The sequence below is a fragment of the Mastomys coucha genome, unplaced genomic scaffold, assembly GCF_008632895.1.
Source record: "Mastomys coucha isolate ucsf_1 unplaced genomic scaffold, UCSF_Mcou_1 pScaffold22, whole genome shotgun sequence".
NCBI classification, from domain to species: domain Eukaryota; kingdom Metazoa; phylum Chordata; class Mammalia; order Rodentia; family Muridae; genus Mastomys; species Mastomys coucha.
In genome coordinates this window covers 172,010,988-172,031,174 of record NW_022196905.1, presented here as the reverse complement: position 1 = coordinate 172,031,174, position 20,187 = coordinate 172,010,988, and the positions used below count along the sequence as shown (strand labels likewise).

Sequence of the window (20,187 nt, the reverse complement as noted above, 5' to 3'; positions counted from 1 at the left end):
TTTATGTCTTTCTTAAGGTCCTGTATCATCATCATGATAAGTGATTTTAGATCTGAATCTTGCGTTTCAGATGTGATGGTGTGTTCAGGTCTTACTATGGAGGGAGAATTGGGTTCTGATGATGGCAAGTAACCTTGGTTTGTGTTGTTTATTTTCTTATGCTTCCCCCCCCCCCCCAATCTGGTTATCTCTAGTGCTACCTGCCCTTGCTAAATCTGACTGGAGTCAGTCCTTTCTGTGATCCTGGTTGTATTAGAACTCCTCAGAGTCAGGCTGTCTCTGTGATCTTGTGATTCTGGGATCCTGTGACCCTGGGCTTGTTAGAGCACTTGGGAATGCAGCAGATTCCTCTGGATGTTGTGGAACTGGCTGAGGAGCCTGGGCTCAAGGTCTGCTCAGGACACCAGCCCAGAGAGACTGGAAGGAACCTGAGCCACTCTGCTGGTGGAGTTCCTGTGTGCCTGGTCCTGCAGGTCCCAATTACTCAGATGTTGGGACAGATGTTGGGTCCTCCTCACCTCTGATCCTGAGAGTGTCAGAGTGCCTGGGAGTGGAGCTTCCTCTGGGTGTTGTGGGACTGGCTGCAGAGCTTGTGCCCAAGTTTCCTCAGGACACCAGCCCAGAACTTATCCTTTTTAAAAATTTATTTTATTTTTGAAATTATAATTTGATTACAACATTTTCCTCTTTTTTTCCCTTGTCCCAAACCTTCCCATATACCCCTCTCCAATGTCCTTCAAATTCATGGCCTCTTTTTTTTTTTTAATTATTATTTTATCTCAAAGTATCCTTTTTATATAATGAGAAGTGTAAAGTTTTCAGAGTTTTATCTAAAGTTCCAGCTGTGGTCAGTACACCAGCATTTCACCTCTGTATCCTAATCCGTGTATACTTGGAAACTGCAAAACTGTTGTGTACCTAAATAGCATGTTTCATATTGTCTGTGAAATCAAAGACCATTTGATAAGAAAAAATGATTATTGTGTGCATATAAGTATGTATATACATATATTCCTGAGTACAAATTGTCCATTTCATTTCATGCTACTGAATATTTTTCAGGGCGCTAAACAAGCAGTTGTGTGCTCTTCCCTGGGAAGGAACACCTCTCCCAGTTTTCCTCAGTTGCCTATAGTTCCTCGTGTGTGGCTTAGGCCTCATGGGCTTTTCTCTTTCCAGTTTGGCGTGTTGTGTGGTGTCATCACTGTTCAGCTTTCATTTGAGTTGTCATGGTGCCTGCTCTATCATCTGTCTATCTATCTATCTGTCTATCTATCTATCTATCTATCTATCTATCTATCTATCTGCCTGCCTGCCTGCCTGCCTGCCTGCCTGCCTGCCTGCCTGCCTGCCTGCCTGCCTGCCTACCTACCTACCTTACCTATCTATCTATCTATCTATCTATCTATCTATCTATCTATCTATCTATCTATCTATGTATCTACCTACCTATCTACCTACTATCAGTATATCATGTATCTACCCATAAAGTCTGTGTGAGTATTATATATGTACATATACACACACACTTTATGGGTATAGCTTCTGATATTACTAGGAAACACAATCTCACAACAAAGTCTCCAATATTCAATGTCTCACAGTCTTTCTGTCCCCTCTTCCGCGATGTTTTCTGAGCCTTAAATGTGGAAGTACCTTGTAGATGTATCTGTTGGGACTGGGCTCCACAACTCTGCATTCTGATTATTTGTGGATTTCTGTAATGGTCCGTTGCAAAGAGAACTTTCCTTGATGAGGGAACGAAGGCTACGCTGATTTGTGAATGTAAGGACAAATGTGTGTAGATTATTGTTAGACATTGTGTTAGTTTTGTAAATGAGTGAGTGTAGAGTCTCCTCCTTTCTTAAGGACAGGAATTTTAGGGCCTAGAGTGATGGCTTAGCCATTGACAGCATTTGCTGCTCTTGCAGAGGACCGAACACCCACATGGCAGCTCATATTCAGCTGTAACTTCATTTCAAGGAGATTTGACGCCCTCTTTTGGCCTCTGTGGGCACCACGCATGGCATGCAGGCAGACATTCATACATTTAAAATAAAATAAAAAAAATTGAAAGTAGGCATTTTCTCATGTCTTAAGCAGTATTTTCAAATACAACTTTGAGAGTTTAATGCACAGTTTATATTTCAAAATAACATTCTTTTTCTTAATTATAAGCAAAAAAGGTATTCTTACTGGACAATTTGGAAAATAAAGATAGATATTAAAGAAGAATAAAACTCACACAAGATTCCATCCTGTGACAAGCTATTTATATTTTCATATATATGGAAGTAGGAATATATATTCATATATATGTGCTGGATATATATACATATATGCTGATTATATGTTGATATATTAAATTTTGAAAAAATCAGATTTAATTGAAAATTTGTAAACTATAGCTTTTATGTTATTACAAAATCCTTAAAATCTTAATTTCATGAATTATTTTTTAAAATAATTGTTTATTTAATTTTAGGTGTGTGGTTGGCTGTCTTGCTTGCATGCATGTCTGTGTATCATATGTATGCAGTATCCACGGAGACCAGAAGAGGCGTCGGATAACCTGACACTGATGTTACAGTTTGTGAACTGTCAGGTGGGTACTGGGAGTTCAACCCAGGTCCTCTGTAAGAGCCGTTAGTGTTCTTAACCTCTGAGCCATCTCTCTAACTCCACTCAAATCATATTTAACTATAGAACTGCAGAATCCATTACATGACACATCTTATATTGTTATTATTTAGATTGGCTACAATGTTTCTTTACTACAAAAGAAGCAACACTTTAACTTCTTCCTGCTGGAATAAAAGAGCCTGCCCCAGGCCAAAGTAATGGCTGCATTTGGTGAGACAACATGCTGTTTTACAGCGGTTGCTAATAGAAATATGGGTGAGGGGCTCTCTAGAAAAGCAATTGTGTCACCTGAAACCACACCCCCAACATGATGAGTCATGAATACTGAAGTGCTGAACTGCTCTGGACAGTTTTTAGGCAGCTCCAGATGTTTTCTAAACATCTCTTTCTGCTGTTTGGCTGCTCAGAGTGGAGCCCTCAGCAACTCCATTTATACTGCTGCATGGGCTGCCAAACATCTTCTAAGTTCCTGTGCTCTCAGAAATATGACCTTCTGTTTTCCTCCCAAGGCTCATCCCTTCCTTCCTAAGCATATGATTCAATTTGGAGGAAATGTTACGTTCCAAAGGAACATGTCATACATACAATAAGTCCCTTGAATCAAGCTGTATCAATGGAAGGGAATATGGGAGCCTATCTTACTACTGTACCCAGGATTGTTTCCTAGGGCTGGGGTTCCAAGTCTACAATAGGGGCCTTCCACAATTTTTTCCCTCTCTTGTGTATCTCTTTGATCTACCTGAGAAAGCTCATTGAATAGCTGGTAACCCCACACTCTCTCACTCTCTCACATCTGTCTCTGAGGTTGGGAAACAGGGAACAGTGGGAAAAGTAATAGTAGTTTCATGTTTTTATTCTTACAGCATGTGTGTATGTGGGTACACGCGCGTGCACGCATGTGTGCACATGTGTGAAGGTCAGAGGGAGTAGAATCTTTCTTCTGCCATGTAGGTCCTGGGCTTCCTATTTAGGCCAGGTTCCCAGTCAGAGCACCGGACAAGCAAATAGCTAAGAAGAGCAGCTAAGCATCTTGAAGGCCAACTCTGAAAGATCCTTAAACCAAAACCAACCCAAACAAATGGCTTGTTTATGCCCAGAGGCAGGGGCACTGATAAAAAAAAAAAAGCAACAGAAGATATACAAATCAACAGGTCATCTGGCTCTTTCGCCTGCCAGTTGGAGACTCTAAGGGAGGGACAGAAATAGCTGTAGCTGTGGAGTGTAATTGCCTTGGTCTGTCTAGGGAGAAAAGCGTGAGAGTGCTAATTTGCAGAAGTCACAAACTAAAGTGCTTTAAAATGTACTTTAAAAAACCCCCAGAATGCTGAGACAGCTTTGTTCTTCAATAACCACAACAGGAATTTGGGGTAGTTAGAGTTTTTAATCAGACATTGAGGGAGTCCATGTGGTTATTCTCTTGGTGGTAGTTGCATTCTTTTTGTTTTTAAATAATGAACCAGACAAAGATTCTTCAGGATGAATATCTGTGACCTAGATTAAGTTCAAAAAAAGCCAAACTTTAGCTGTTTAACTCTTTATTGTCCCACTGTACTTGATTTTATTTTCTTTCAATGCTGGAGACAGAACCTTGAGCCTTATTCCTTTTAGGCATGCATCCTACCTCCGAGCTACATCCTGAGGCCCCGTATTTGCATGAGATCTCAAGAACTCTAAAACTGGACACCGCTGGCAAGTTAGTATCCAGGTGGGGAATTCCATGTTTGCAGCTGCCCTCAGTTCATTTCAGGATCAGTTTCCCAAGGCCTGTCCCTCTGACTCAATGTTTTGCTTGTGGATATTTATTGCCCCACAGCTGGTTAGCAATAGGAGCAGAAAGTCAATGTGGATCCAGTTAATACCATGCTGTAATAAGAAGCCGTCACCAAGAGAAACATTTTCTAAATTGATGATTATAGGACTGAGGAGGATGACTATAATGATATGATGATTAATACTGCCATTACAGGGTACAGGCTTGAGGAAGGACGGGACTTTCATTCTGCTTGGTTTATGGAGTTACAATCGTTCATGTTCCAGTTACCCACATGGGCCAGATTTATACAACTGCAGAGGCAGTCTGCTTTGTTCTGAACTCTCTATGTAATTGGGAAAAACAAATGCAGGAGAATTCAGGTAGATAATGAAATGGCATCCAAATAGATGTAAACTTACCTGGAGTTGCCCTTAAACAGAATGTCTTAAAGAGGGATGAATGGGCAATTGGTAGGGGCTGAGTTTGAAAGGGCCCAAGAGGCTCTGAATGTCCCATCTTCCTCACTCTCTTGGGACAGCACTGTTACAACTAATCTACATGAGTTTCCCCCATCAGTGAACTCATTGCATTTGAGCTCAGACCTTCTATACACCTTTGGTTCTCAGTCAGCCTAGCAACCAGAAGCCATCTGTGTCTTTTGGGATTGCTACTCTAAATAATATTTCACTAGCCTGTCTTTGTTCCACTTAGTTGACTTTTAAGACAAGGAACCATCATGGAGGCTCATGAGTGTCAACTTGTAGTACAACACAAATAGCATTTAGGGACTGGGGGCTCTTTAAAAGTTTCCCCCCAAGCTCCTGGAAACTAAGCCAAATTTGGAACACAAAATCCCACCCTGGCATCTTATTAACTGGGCTCAAGTCCAGATTTCATCACTTACTAGTTGGCTTGGATCCAATGTCCCTCAAAGACCAAATGCTTAAAGGCTTGCTCACTGCTCTGCTAGTGCTTCTGGAAGATGGGGCTACATTTAGGTGGTAAAGCCCCGTGTGAGGAGGTAGGGTGATGGGGTGTCTTATTACTTTTCTATTGCTGTGACGAAACACCACAATCAAGACAACTTTTAAAGGAAAACAGTGAATTTGGGGCTCATGGTTACAGAGGGTTAGAGTCCATGGCCACCATGATGGCAGTGAGCAGGCAGGCATGGTGCTGGGGTAGCAGCTGAACGCTTACATTTTTAACCCCAGAGAGGAGGCAGAGAGAGCAAACTGGGGATAGTATGGGGTATTGAAACCTTAAGTCACACCCCCAATGACACTCGTCTTCCAACAAGGCTACACCTCTCAATCCTCAAGGGGACCAGACATTCAAATACATGAGTGTCTGGGGACCATTCTCATTTAAACCACCATATTAGAGTGTGCTCTTAAGAGGGATATTTGTTCTCCTCACTTCTTCTTTTCTAAGAAGAGGACTTGAGTTGTGTGGTAATAGTGGCTGCCAGAGCTGGCTATCATTCGTGGGCTACACTTTTAGCTCAGGAGGTGCTGGCTAAAGAGAACTGCAGGGCGAATAAACTGCTGCTGGTCAAGGGTGCCCTGATTCATTTAGCTTTCTTATTTTATTCCTACTATTGCTGACTGAGAGAAACCTCTTTTAGACCGTGAAATCCCCCAAAGAAGGAACACATCCGCAATAACTTCCTCCTTATGAGCAGCAGGGCTCTATAGGAGCAGGTTTGTGCCTCAGAAATCTCCTAGGCTACTGGTTCTGTAAAAAGACCCTCATAATAGAGGCTACTCGTGCATGCCCATCACTGTCTGGGTTCCAGAGGTCTCTACAGGTATACCTTTTAGTTCTCCATATGATTCTCTAGTGAGTGTCAAGAAGTCTAACTTAAGAAATATTGACCGAAAGAATACCTTGTCTTGTTCTTCCCATCCCTCCCTCCTTCCCTTCCTCCTTCTCTCCCTCCCTCCCTCTTTCCCTCTCTCTCTCCTTTTTTCTTTCCTTCATCCTCCCCTCCCTCCCTCCTTCCTTCTCTCCTTTCTTTCTTTCTTTCTTTCTTTCTTTCTTTCTTTCTTTCTTTCTTTCTTTCTTTCTTTCTTTCTTTATTGTGGGTCTGAAGTTTTTTCTCAGATACCTTTTTTATGCCAGGCAAGAGTTCAACCATCGAGCTGTGTCTGTAGTATACTGTCCTTACTTTTGAAGATGAAGAAGCTTGAGACCCAAATCTTTCCAGGATATTGATGTCAGTGTGGACTGTGGATCCACTCTCTGATAATCTGTTTACAGAATCCCCTCAAATAGTGTTAATGATGGTCAAAGATAGATGTCCTAAGAGTGCAAGTGTCTCCAACTTCAGTATCAGGACTTCTTTATTTTTTTTTCCTGACCTTTCAGAACTTTCCTTTAAGCTTCCAATTCTCTAATTTGACCATTTGAGTCAAATCTTGGAGGACCATTCGTAAGCCCTGTTTAGAAGGGAACTTTGACATTTGCTTTAATGAGGGGTGGTATTTCCATCCATCTGGGGGATAGTGGAAATGGGAGGGGAACGAGGTTTTGATTGCTGCAATGAAACTCTTGTAGAAGTTTCTAGAGCCTCTCCTGGTCCTCATTCCTGGTGAGTGGGTGTCTGTGGAGAAACAAGGGAAGTTTCTGGTTATGGGAATTGCATTTGTCACCACACCACCAAATGTGCTTTTCCATTATTTTCAAATGAAACTTGCAAGGAGGCCAGCATCACTCCCTGACCCCTGCCAACTGGCCCACTCTGCTCTCTGCACCTGCCTCTCAGTGTTCTTAGGCTGCGTGACCACTCACTGCTTGGCATTCTGTATAGATGCAGCTGGGTGCCAGCCTCCCTCCTTAATGAAATAATGTTAATTGTAATAATATTATCTCCCATTTCTTATGTCAAACACTATGCCAAAAGCACTTTGTATGTATTTTCTCATTTCATCCACACAAACATTCTGCAAGACAAATGTTACAATTACCATTTTAGGACTGCCGTGCTGCAGCTGAAGGCTGGTGAATAATCTTTTCAAGGTTGTGCTGCTGAAAACAGTATGGCAGGGATCAAGGTGCCCCGACTCCCAGGCTCATTTAACTAACTAGTAGAGGGGGCCCTCTGTATCCATGGGTTCTGCCTTCACGGATTAATCCAGGAATTCAACAGTAGAATGTAAATTTTCAGGAGATATCCCTGACATCTCTACTGCACATCAACAGACCCTTTCCTGTCATCATTTCCTAAAGAATACAATATGACAAGAGAATACAATGTAACAAACATTCACATTTATTTATTTATTCACATTTATTTGTTACAGTCAGTGTAACAGCATTTATATTAGGTACCGGAAGTAATCTAGGCTAATGTAGAATATGCCAGGGGATGTGTGGATGCTACAGCCAAATACTACATCATTTATATAAGAGATTTGATCACTTAAGGCATTTGATATCTGTGCCACTTCTGCTTGGGGACAAAGATGCTTCTTAACCAACCCTTTGTTGTAGCAGCTAACATCTGAGATAAAGCAACTGAAAAAGACAGGTTTATCTTGATTCCGAGTTCCAGAAGCATCAGTATATGTCTGGCTGGCCCCTGTGGCTTTGGTCCTCAGACTGTAGGGCATACTATGGTAGGGATCCTCAGCAGAGGTGTGCCTATCTCCTTATATCCAGGCAAAATGAAGGCAGGCAAAAAGCAGGTATCTCCTGTGGCCTGTCACTAGGTCTCTCTCTCTCTCTCTCTCTCTCTCTCTCTCTCTCTCTTTTAATTTATTTTATTTTATGTGAGTTCACTGTTGCTCTCTTCAGACACACCAGAGGAGGGCATCTCATTCCATTACAGATGGTCGTAAGCCACCTTGTGGTTACTAGGAATTGAACTCAGGACCTCTGGAAGAACAGTCAGTGCTCTTAACCTCTGAGCCATCTCTCCAGTCCAGTCCTAGGTTTCTTCAAAGTTGCCCACCTCCCAATGATGCCTGTTGTTAGTGGCCAAGCTTTTTGAGCACACTGGCCTTTTGTGCGGTTGCTCATCTCAGCTGCAGCTCCTGTACTGTTGAAGAGAGGGCTGGAAAAGGTGTGTTTGGTACTTGCAGCCTCTCACTGTTTCTCTTGTTAAAACAGTATCTTCCACCCATTTGGAAAATGCCCCTGGTGTCAAGGCTTTTGTTAGAAATACAGAGAGTGGGAAGGAGAATTGGCCTTGTGTAGACCGAAAGCTCTGGGAAAGGAGAGAGTCCATTTGCTCAGATCCACATCGTAAGAAACCGAAACCCACTGAGTGCTGCTGGGTTCTGCTCGGGCTCAGCCTTGGCTAAAGAAGGAGCCAGAAGGAGGAGCCAGAAGGAAGGTTTGAACTTTGGAGAAGTAGAGTCTGGGCTGCTTACATAGCATTTTGGTGCAATTGGGGATCCCAAGCAGAGAGCAGGCCATAGGCACAAACTTTTAGCCTCAGTGGAAGATTACCCCTGGCCCCCGGTTAGTCTTCTCCTTGGTCCACTTGGGCTCCTGAGCCTGGGAAGTTTGGACCTGGCTCTGCCCTGAGCCTCATGCCAGCCAATCTGTTCTACCTTGCCTTGACATCTGCTCACCGGATGGCAAGTACTTTGCAATCTCACTTTTCTCCTGGGAGTTCTTCCTGTGCCAAGGGTCCCACAGAGCACTCAGTGAAGGAAGGAAGCTGTGATTCTACAGTGGCTGGACAGTAGGATTCAAGAGTAGTAGTTCTCATCCTTCCACATGCCGCGACCCTTCAATACAATTCCTCATGTTGTGGTGACCCCCAACCACAAAACGATTTTTTGCCGCTACTTCATAATGGCAAATTTTGCTACTATTATGAATCATACTGTAAATGTCTGTGTTTTTTGATGGTCTTAGGTGACCCTTACGAAAGGGTTGTTCAACTCCTAAGTGAGTTGTAACCCACAGGTTGAGAACCACTGTTCTAGAGAGCTTTATCCCTTATTTTTTCCTCTCTCTCTGCATTCTCCTTGAGTTCTACAGGTGGTACAAAGAAAAACATGTGCTCCTCGATAAGTAAAGGCTACACGCACTCAGCTCCTATGCCCTCTTGCCAAAGTCAGCTGTAATCCCACCTTCAGGCCCCCCAACTGGAACCAAATAGTCCATTCATGAGCTGAGGTGCCGAGGCTGGGAGCCGATGAGAACAGGATGACAGGACCCTCCCACACGGATCCCACTCCTTCCCCTGTCCTCTTAGGGCAGCTTGTGCCCAGCAACAAGTGGAATGATGCTCTGAAGATGTAGGTCAGGCTGTGCCACATCTTGGTTCCCAACCAGGCAAGGTTTCTGTTCTCACTCACAACAAAACTCCAGGCTTCTTACCACAGTTTATCATTGCCAATACAATTTGTTCCCATTTCTCTGACTGCTTGATCATGCTTCCCTCCCTCCTTCCTCCCCTACTCCTCCCCTCCTCCCTCTATGCTAGTACCATTAATCTCTCTTCTAAGAACTAAGGCTGCCAGGATTTACCAAAAGCTTTGTACTTAACCCTTTCCTGTACCTTGGCGGCCCTCACTACCTAGTCAGGGTATCCGCCTTCTCTGGCCATCTCAAACAGGGTAACCCTCACTCTTGTTACTCTGAGCACTTGCACACATTTAATTTCCTTTGTGGGCACTTACAAGTCTGGCCTGGTACACATTTACTCACGCAGTGTACTAGATTAGAGGATTGGCAGGAGCCAGGACATAGCTCATTTTGGTTATGTCCTAGGTACCTTACTTATATCATGCTGAGTGCACAGTAGGTAGTCAGATGATATGCTGAAAAATAAGTGAATGTGCCAGGCACCAACAGAATTATTATTCCCTTAAAGTGATCCAATGTGACTAGATGATTTAGTGACTGCTAACTGGCATTTTGTGTCAGCCCATATACATCTCACAATCCCTCCCAGATAGAAACTTAAAAACAAAAATAAATAAAAGACACAAATTCTTTCCATGTTTGCACTTATGCCGTTGAAATAGGCAGCTTTGTGTGTGTGTGTATGTGTGTGTGTGTGTTTCTCTACAATGGAGCTGCATTTGAGCACTTCATGAAATTGTTCCATCTTGAAAAGGGCTTAACAATGAAAGAAACCCTGGATGCTCATGTGACCAAGTCACAACTAGTTGGTAGCATAATAAAACCCCATAGCCCCCAGTGCCCCAGTTGGCAGCCAGCTAAGAGCAGAAGTCAAGGCACTGACTTTAGGTACATAAATAAGTCCATGAGCTCACACCAGAATGGCCAAATAGAACAAGCTCAAGCTGTTAACTTTCAGAATAGTAAGCCGAATGGCTGGCTATTGCTTTAAGACCAGTTTGTTTTGTTAATTTTACGGGAAAAGCTAAGACATACACACTATATATATTCATATATACATATACATATACACCTATACACACACATATATATATATATATACATACATATACACATTTGCACACATACATATACACACATATATAAAAAGAAGTCAGGAAGTAAACAATGAAAGAAGAGGATTGGGTTTGCTCTGGCAGATACTGTTATAATATTTTATACTTCCAATAAGCAAGGTCAAACCCAAGGAGTTTGAGACTATTAATACTGATGGGCCATGGAGCAGGTACAGTTGGTCTTTAGTGTACCTTTTTCAATAAGGAGAATTAAATTTCTCATATGATTAAAGTTCTCATGATTTCTCTCTTGCACATAGAAAGAAATATGTATAGAGAAGGCTTGCCTTCATAGCTTCAGGAACTAAGAGCATGGTGGGTCATATTAGCATATTTGGCCATTCTGGCGTGAGCTCAGCTGATCTCACATGGACTTATTTATGTACCTAAAGTCAGTGCCTTGAATCTGCTATGCCAACTGGGGCACCGGGGGCTGTGGGGTTTACTATGCTGCCAGCTAGTTGTGACTCAGTCACATGAGTATAGGGGTTTTAGGAGCTGTTATGTTTTATTTTTATTTTCATTGTTTTGGCTACTAACTTAGGGGTAGAGATGGTGAGCTTGATATCTTGAGATATTAGTAAGTTGTTGAGTAAGGGCATCGCTTGTCAGGGCTCCAGTTTCCTGTGGCATCATTTTAGGAGTAGTCCAATACCAAGGGAAAAAGAAGTCCAAAAGGATACAGCAATTGATCAGCAAAGACAGATGCAGCAATTTGTGTGTGTGTGTGTGTGGGGGGGTTATTTATTTTGAACGTCGAGTGAGGCTTCATATCAGGTACTCTAGATTATCTATCAAAGCTACGAATAGCTAATAATCTGTTTCAAGTTTTGAGTGGGTTTTAAAGAATTTGTCGGCACAGGGGATACTCTGATCCCAAGGTGACCCATGGAGCAGAAGAGAAAGCAGTTAGTTACTCCTATGACATTCATGTCCGATAGCTCAATGGGCTCCAATGGGCATCTCTTGCCAGTCCAGTCATTACTGTGGCCCAGAGAGTTCACAGCTGGGTAAGACTGTTGATTTTTCTTCCACAGTGGCTTATATAGCACCTTCTGGTACCATGAACACTAGTCAAAAGAGAGGATAGTTCTAGACCAATACAAGCTCATCTCTTCATGTCCACACATATGATGGCTTAGCAGCAGGATCTTACTATCATGTTACATTTATCGTCATCTCCTCAGACAGGGTCTGTCGCTGAACCTCAAGCTTATTGATTCGGCTAGGCTAGATAACTAATGAATTTCTGTGATCTGTCTCTAGTCTCTCTGCCAATGCTTAGGTTACAAGCATGTGCTACAGTACTACCATGCCCATCTTTTTATGTGGGTTCAGGGGATTTGAACTCAGGTCCTTACATTTGTATCCCTTACAAATCGAGTCATCTCCCAGCTTCTAGTGACTATATTTTGAGTACAGACTGGATACTTGAAATGCAATCAGGCAATAGCATTCAGCATTCTATCCTGGATGTTATGGTCTGGACATGTTACATGTCAAAAGGCTCAGATAGTGAAAGGTTTGGTCCCAGTTGATGGTACTACTGGGAACTGAAGACATCATTTGAGCATTGTCTTCATTAGCAACTTAGTCTGTTGACATATTCATATTGAATGAACTCTTAGTAAGGAGGGCTTCCCATCTTGCCTCTTGCTATTAGATTCTACCCTTTGTGCTTCTCAGCAGCCACGAAGTGAATAGTATTCCTTTGCTATTTCCCTCTGTCATAAAGTCCCTGTACTGGTATGGGGCCGAAAGGAACCAAAAGGCATGACCGTGGACCGCATTGAGCCAGAACACATTCTTCTTTCCTCAAGTCCTTCAGCACAGGGCTAGGAAAGTGGCTAGCATACTGAGGCCAAGAGCACATACTCAGAGCACGGTGAGCATAGAAATGCAGTTTGTAAGAGAAGGCACCGCCACTGGAAAAAGATAGAGTGAGGTACAGGGGAGAGGGAGGCAGGAGGGCTAAGTGGGAAGTTCAGTATCAGCAGGGTGGTCTGTGTGGATCCCATTGAAGTCCTCAGTGCCCAAGTGTCACATGGACAGGAGGCAGCCTTATCCTTTTATTCTTCTCTCAAGAATTTAGCCTACTACTCAGCTATTAAAAACAATGACTTCATGAGATTCTTAGGCAAATGGATGGAATTAGAAAATATCATCCTGAGTGAGGTAACCCAGTCACAAAAGAACACACATGATATGCACTCACCGATAAGTGGATATTAGCCAAGATACAATTCATAGACCAAATGAAGCTCAAGAAAAAGACCAAAGTGTGGATGCTTCAGTCCTTCTTAGAAAGGGGAACAAAATACTCAAGTGAGGAAATACAGAGACAAAGTATGGAGCAGAGACTGAAGGAAAGGCCATTCAGAGACTGCCCCACCTGGGGATCCATCCCATATACAGACAACCAAACCCAGACATTATTGTAGATGCCAAGAAGTGCTTGCTGAAAGGAGCCTGATATGGCTGTGTCCTTAGCGGCTCTGCCAGAGCCTGACACATACAGTGGCGGATGCTTGCAGCCAACCATTGGACTGTGCATGGGATCCCCAATGGAGGAGTTAGAGAAAGGACTGAAGGAGCTGAAGGGGTTTGCAACCCATAGGAAGAACAGCAATATCAGCCAACCAGACCCCCAGAGCTCCCAGGGACTAAACCACCAACCAAAGAGTACACATGGAGAGACCCATGGCTCCAGCCACACATGTAGCAGTGGATGGCCTTATTAGACATCAATGGGAGGAGAGGCCCTTGGTCTTGAGAAGGCTTGATGCCCCAGTGTAGGGGAATGTCAGGGTGGGGAGGTGAGAGTGGGTGGGTGGGTACAGGAGTACCCTCATAGAAGTGGGGGAAGAAGGATGGGATAGGGAGTTACCAGAGGGGAAACCAGGGAAATGGGATAACATTTGAAATGTAAATAAATAAAATATCCAATAAAAATAAAATTAAAAAATCTAGCCAAATATATGGCTAAGATAGTATAATAAATATTTCCAGATAAGAACTCTCTTGAAGGCTGGGCAGTGATGGCACATGCCTTTAATTCCAGCACTTGTGAGGCAGAGGCAGGTGGGTCTCTGTGAGTTCAAGGCCTGCATGGTATACAGAGTGAGTTCCAGACAGCCAAAAGTACCCAGTGACCCTATTGAAAAACCAAACCAAACCAAACCAAACAACCAAACCAAACCAAACCAAACCAGACCAAACAACCAAACCAAACCCTTCACTGGAAGATGACTCTATATGTTTTCAGAATGGGGCAGAGTGGCTGCCCCTGAAAAAGGAGGTGAATATTCTGTTTGTACTGTGGCTTAGATTTAGTTTGTTTCTCAAAGGTTTAATCATCAGAGCCTTGGTCCCCATGAAAAGTGACGGGGACATCTTTACATTAAGTGAGCTTGTGCCCTCAGAAGGGACTATGGGATCTAAGCTGTTGTGCATTCCTATTTGGTAATATATCTGGCTCTTCCTTGAGCATGATCCGATTACTGTCATGAATGCCTCATGAGAGGCAAGCTGATGTTGGTATTATTTATTAGAACTTCGACTAAAGAAACCTTTTTTTGTTATAAAGTTAACCTGCCTCAGACCTTTCATGGCAACCATGAGAGACTGACCACTACGTCTTGCTATGGCTCTATTTTCTTTTGTTGTTGTTTTGTTATCTTTGGATTCTTTCTTGATCATTGCAATGGAGTGTACTGAGTTTGCCTTGGTTCTGATTCAGGTGTGGATAACACACTGATGTTGTTATGATTTCTCTATTAGTAGCCTTAACTTAGCTAGTTCTGTATCAGCAATGCATAGAGAGCTTTTCCCATATCAGTATCTCACCTGACAGGTGCCACAAGGACTACAGGATCCCCCCACCCTCCTCTGCCAAAAAAATTTTTTTTTCCTGGCAGAGAGCAGAAGAAAAACTCATTTTCCTTAGCCATCAGAGAGGTAAGATGCTAACTTCCTTTATTCACAAGGGGGATAGAATTGACTGACAGACTAGTGAGAGCTGTTACTCATTTAACCTACCAAAAGATATTATATGGCTTTAAGCTGTGTTCAGAAGGGCTGAAAAGGTAATAAACTATGTGTGTAGGCTCAGTTCTCTAGGGGGGTAGCGGCTGCAAACTCGACACTCAAATCGTTTCTTCTTTCCTTTCTTAGGCCCTGGGTGTACACCATGCTTAATATAGGTAATAAAAAGGCAAGATTATGAAGAAGAAAGAGGCCCATCAAGGAACGGAGGCTCTTTATTTGTTCCGCTGGCATGGTGCTCTTGTGGTTTCTCCAGCATTTCAACATGTAAGCAGTGAGTGGCAGGCGCTAACACAAGACTGAGTGAGAGGCAGGTGGTTTCGGAAATGAATTTGCCATGTCCCCAGTGTTGTTGTAGGGTTTTTATCATCATCATCATCATCATCATCATCATCATCATCATCATCATCATCATCATTATTATCATTATCATGTAGAAACTCACTTATTTTCCTCTCAGGAGATTTTTTTTATCCAGTTCTCAGAGAGCAGGTCTGCATCTGGGACTTTGAATGTCATTGCTGTGGGCCCACAGTCTGGTGTTGGGACTCAGGCTCTGGTGATGTGCTGAGTCTGCTTAGAGAGGTATTAAATCTCAGCACATCTTGCACTGCTCATTCCACAGTGGGCCACACTGTGGGTACCAAGTGAAGGGTCACTTATCTCTCTTCCCTGCCATTGAGGACTCATTACCAAAACACTACAAATGGCTTCGTGGGTCTTTGTGTAGGTCTTTGTGTAGGAAAAATCTTCATCATTGAACCATCCCCCAGGATAGGGTTAATTCTGTGGCACTTTCTATTTCTTAAGATAGAGTGCTCATAGATGAGCACCAGAAAGAGCATAATTTGTATTTTTTTCTGAAAACTTCCAAGTTCCTTGAAAAGTTTTAATAGGGGCTTATCTTTGTGTGACTGTTACTAATTCAGCAATAATTACTAATATTTATTAAATTATCTATTATGGTGGTTTGAATAGGTTTGGTGCCCTCACACACTCATCTGTTTGAATGCTTGGTCCATAGAGAATGATGCTATTAGGAGGTGTGGCCTTATTAGAATAAGTGTGGTCTTGTTGGAGGAAGTATATCACTGTGTGGTTGGATTTGGAAGTCCTATGCTCAAGCCTCACCCAGCTCCAAGCCTCCTCCTAGCCGCCTTCAGGAAGACAGTGGTCTCCTGGCTAGCTTTGGATCAAGATGTAGAACTCTTGGTTCCTCCAGCACTATGTCTGCTTGTATATGCCACCATGCTTCCTGCCATGATGATAATGGACTGAACCACTAAAACCATAAGTCAGTCCCAATTAAACATTGTCCTTAATAAGAGTTGCTTAGGTCATGGTGTCTGTTCATAAAATGGAAACCCTAAGACATCTATCATTCTCTATCTACCATCCATCCATCTATTCCTCTTGGCTCTAGGCTCTTATATAAATTCATTTATTAATCTTCACAACTCAGGGTAAGTATAACCATTATCTTCATCTTATAGACAACAGAACTGAGATCTTGTATGGAGAAGTCTTTCAAGATTAACAGAAGCAGAACTAAGACTTCAACCTAAGCAATGTAGTTCCAGCAAATTTATCTGTAGATATTGAACTTCTGACTTTTTAGCAGCTAACATACTGTGAGGCTTCTATAGTAACCTTGAGGAAGCTTTGCAAGGAATGGAAATGGCTTTTTTTCCCCCAGATGAATTAACTTGCTTAGAGTTTGTCACCTCTACTACCCAATCTCATTGCTCATTTTATAAAGCAGGAAAATGTCTCTTTAGAGAGAATACAAAAGTTCTTCTCAATCATTTTTTCAGTCACTAGTACAGGACACCATATCTACTACAGGCTAAGGAGAATGTAAATGTGTGGGTCATAATTTCTATCCTCCTGGAGGTTTCTTTCTCTCATTAGTGAAACAAGAAAATGCCCAAGAATGCTTAAAAAAGAAACAGACGGAAGCAGTATTTGGTATGTATATGAGGAGATTGCACAGACACCACATTTTGGAGATAGAGAGCTCATGGGAGGATGGGTGGCTTGGCTCTGACTATATGGCATTGTGGGGCCTGGTGGCTTGCTGCTGCAGCCTGGGTTTCTCTCTCTGCTGCTAAGGCCTGTGGTGGGGTGCATTAGTCAAAAAGGAGGCAATGTATAAATGAGATATTTTATTATAGGAAAGATAAAATAGGCCAGTCAAGTAGAGAGAAGGAAAGGAGAGGAAGGAGAGGAGAAGAGAGAGAGAGAGAAAGGAAAGAAGGAAGTAATAGAAGAAAACAAAGAGCAGGAGAGAGAGAGAGAGAGAAGGTAAGAGAGGAAAGAGGGCAAGAGAAGAACAAAGAGCAAGAGAGAGTAAGAGGAGGAAGAGGGCAAAAGAGTAAGAGAAGAAGAAAAGAAGAAAGAGAGGAGACAAAGAGCAAGAGAGCAAGAGGAAGGAGGAGGGGGTGAACCATCACTTATATTGTATGGGGCATGGCTATCTGTCTTTGGGGTGAGCCATACCTGTCTGTGGTCAGATGACTGGAGGTAGGGTCCAGCTAGACTGCTGGGAGCTTGGGTTATTGTCTACATGATAAAACATACATCTCCTGCGGGGGCAGCTGTGAGAGGTTGTGACTAAAACAGGAGCCCAAAACTCAGGAGTTATAGCAGAACTCCTTCCACCCTCTACAGGCAGAAACTGCCCACTAGGGCTCCTGGGTTCAAGGCCTAATTACATGACTGAGCCTAAGTTGCCTGAACAGACTACTGCCCTACACAGCATGGCTTGGGTTTTGATGAGAGCAGAGAAATATAAATATCATGCCAGCATGGTGAGACAACAAGGTGGGGCAGGTCAGAGGCTACTAGAGAATTGTCTGGAGTGGGAGTTCTTAGGTTCTAATCCTGGGTCTGCTACTTGCTATCTTATACATGTTCGGATGGTCAGGAGTTCAACCTCTTGAGCTTTTGAGCTTTCTCATCTGTAAGGGATGGAGAGTAGGATACAAGCAAGGCCTTAACAGTCACCAGGACTACTGCCCTTGCAGTTAAGAGAAGGATGCTTGTTGATTAGAGTACAGTAACCTACTGGTGAGGGTAGGAGAAAAGAAATTATTTTCAGCACCTCAGGACTGTGGAGAGCTGTGCGTCCACTTACAAGTGACTTCAGTGTAGATAGAGCTGTGTTCTACAGAGGCGGGCATTTTAGATGATGGCTACTCTAAAGGAACCCAAGAGAGTAGGAGCCAAGACAGCAAATGATCAAGTTATCTCCATCCCTGTGATTGCCTGCTTAGCTCTGCCTCTGTTCTTACTGGCTGAATCCAACCAGGAAGTCGTGATCCTTGAAAATTGGCAGTCATCATAGGAGTTGGGCTCACAGAATGAGAACATGGAGAGTGTGACTCTGGAGGGTCAGATAGAAAAGGGCATCTGATATGGGCTGGGGACACTGACTCATGTCATTGTCATCTGGCATGAAATGTGTGCGGGTGGCTACTTTTGTTAGATCTTGCAAATCAGGCTTTGTTTTTTTAGACATTGTTGAAATAGTGGTGGGAGCCAGAAGGAGAACTTTAACAGAAGGATAGCAGATTGAAAGAGTAGTGTCAGCATCAGAGGTAGACTGTTAAGAAGAAAGAGTGAAGTACTAGGCTGGACCACAGATGTCTCTGACATGTGCCCCCCGTATGCTTTCTTTGCAACAGTCATCAATGATCTCCAGGCATTCTTCTCACCACTGAATCCCCTGTCCATATCTTCCTCTATCTCCTGACTATAAGATCTCCCCCAATAACTGTGGCCTGGACTATTCAGAAAGAAAGAGAGAGAGATTTGAAGCTACCCCAGGAGCCACAGTCTCAGCTCTGTCCTGGAGCCAGGCCAGAGATGCTCAGTTGCAAAGAGAAAGTTAATATGCCTCATTATGCCCTGCTGTGGTGACTCCCTCTGACAGACACGTGTGGTAATGGCTCCGAATGAACATACTCCCACGAACAATTGGAAAAGAGACTTTGCCTTGTTCCTTGGGCCCATAATTGCTTTGCTGTGAAAATGACTCTGTTGGTTGTACTACACATTTCCCCCCTGAACAACTGGATCAGGTTAAGTATATGAGGAATGAAGTACTTTGTCAAAGAAGCAAGCCAGTGTTTGTAGGTGGCTTTGCCAAACCAAGGTGCTCTTGGAATCAAGTCTCGAGGGGCCTATTCTTTATGTCTTGACAGTTGTGTTTGGGTCTGTCAGCCAAAAGGAGCTCAAGTCTGTCTTTCGTCACAATGTTTCAGAGACAAGGCTTTGTGGGGCTTGGGAACAACCTGAGAAGCATCAGCCTTTACCTCCAGATGTACCTTCCCATCTCTAAAGAAGATACCGAGGAAAGGTGCTGGAAGGTCTTCTCAGTTATCTCGGTCCCGTCATTTCAAATATTCCTCCTTCCAGGTGCCAATCCAAAGGTACTACACCTCGAACTAGGTGGGGTGGGGTGGGTACTGCGTCTTTAAGGAAACAGTAGCAGAAGGAGACGTATATCTTCCTAAAAATCTAGCCTTTCCTATTCCCCTTATCAAATCACTGACCACTCAGAAAGCTGGCTGATTGCAAAGAGGTTAGATTTCAGGGTGGAACAAGCACATGGGCCTTATTTCCTGATGAGCACAGATAAAGTTGTAATTTGCCTTCTTCAATCAACAGCACCAAGTGACTTCAGCAAAGGCCACCCATTACCCACACTTCTGTAATGGAAATAAGAGATTCCTTCATAGATGGGTGTTTAAGGTCAGCATTCTGCCCTTTCCCACAGTGCCCTCACATATAGGATGATCTCACATGAATCTGGATGGGTCTTGAATTTTGCTTTTGAATGCACATCAAATAATTGCTTTCAAAACAATACCCTTGTGATTAAAAACCCACGGCAGCTAAAAATATTGAAATCAGGAAGCATCCCAAATAAAAGACTTGGCAAAACACATCAGATATGACAAAATTTTTTGCTGCGGAATGTAAAATAGATATCAAAAGACCAAGCAACACATGAGGTGACGTCAAGAGCCAGGTCTCTGCTTGCTCTCATTTTGCTGAGATATTTCTACATCTCTATGGAATTTCAGCTAATCATATAAATTCTTTGTTTCACTGTGAAACCTGTTCAGGTTGACACTTATACTTTTGGCTTGATTGTTTTTCTTCCATTTCTGATCTTGCTGACATTTTTTAAAGAGTAAGTAATGGGCAGGGCATGGAGTAGAACAGTGGGGGTTTCTGAGATTCCACCTCACACCAGTCAGAATGGCTAGGATAAAAAACTCAGGTGACAGCAGATGCTGG

At 43.0% G+C, this 20,187-nt stretch overlaps 1 protein-coding gene across 7 annotated transcripts in view; it reads left to right on the top strand.

Moving 5' to 3' along the window:
- The first annotated feature begins 2,491 nt into the window (after positions 1–2,491).
- Positions 2,492–20,187, top strand: part of LOC116069104 (myb-like protein I) — a 67,117-nt gene continuing 49,421 nt past the window's right edge. For 5 of the 7 annotated variants that reach the window (XR_004109842.1, XR_004109838.1, XR_004109839.1 and 2 more), the window contains exons 1-2: positions 2,492–2,605; positions 4,252–4,336. Coding sequence is in view for 2 of the 7 variants with exons in the window: in XM_031339467.1 (XP_031195327.1) it covers positions 4,254–4,336 (83 nt within the window). In the remaining 5 variants the exon portion in view is untranslated. Of the gene's footprint in view, positions 2,606–4,251; positions 4,349–14,689; positions 15,148–20,187 lie in introns of all 7 variants that reach the window. The other 2 variants (XR_004109840.1, XR_004109841.1) reach the window with 2 other exon arrangements.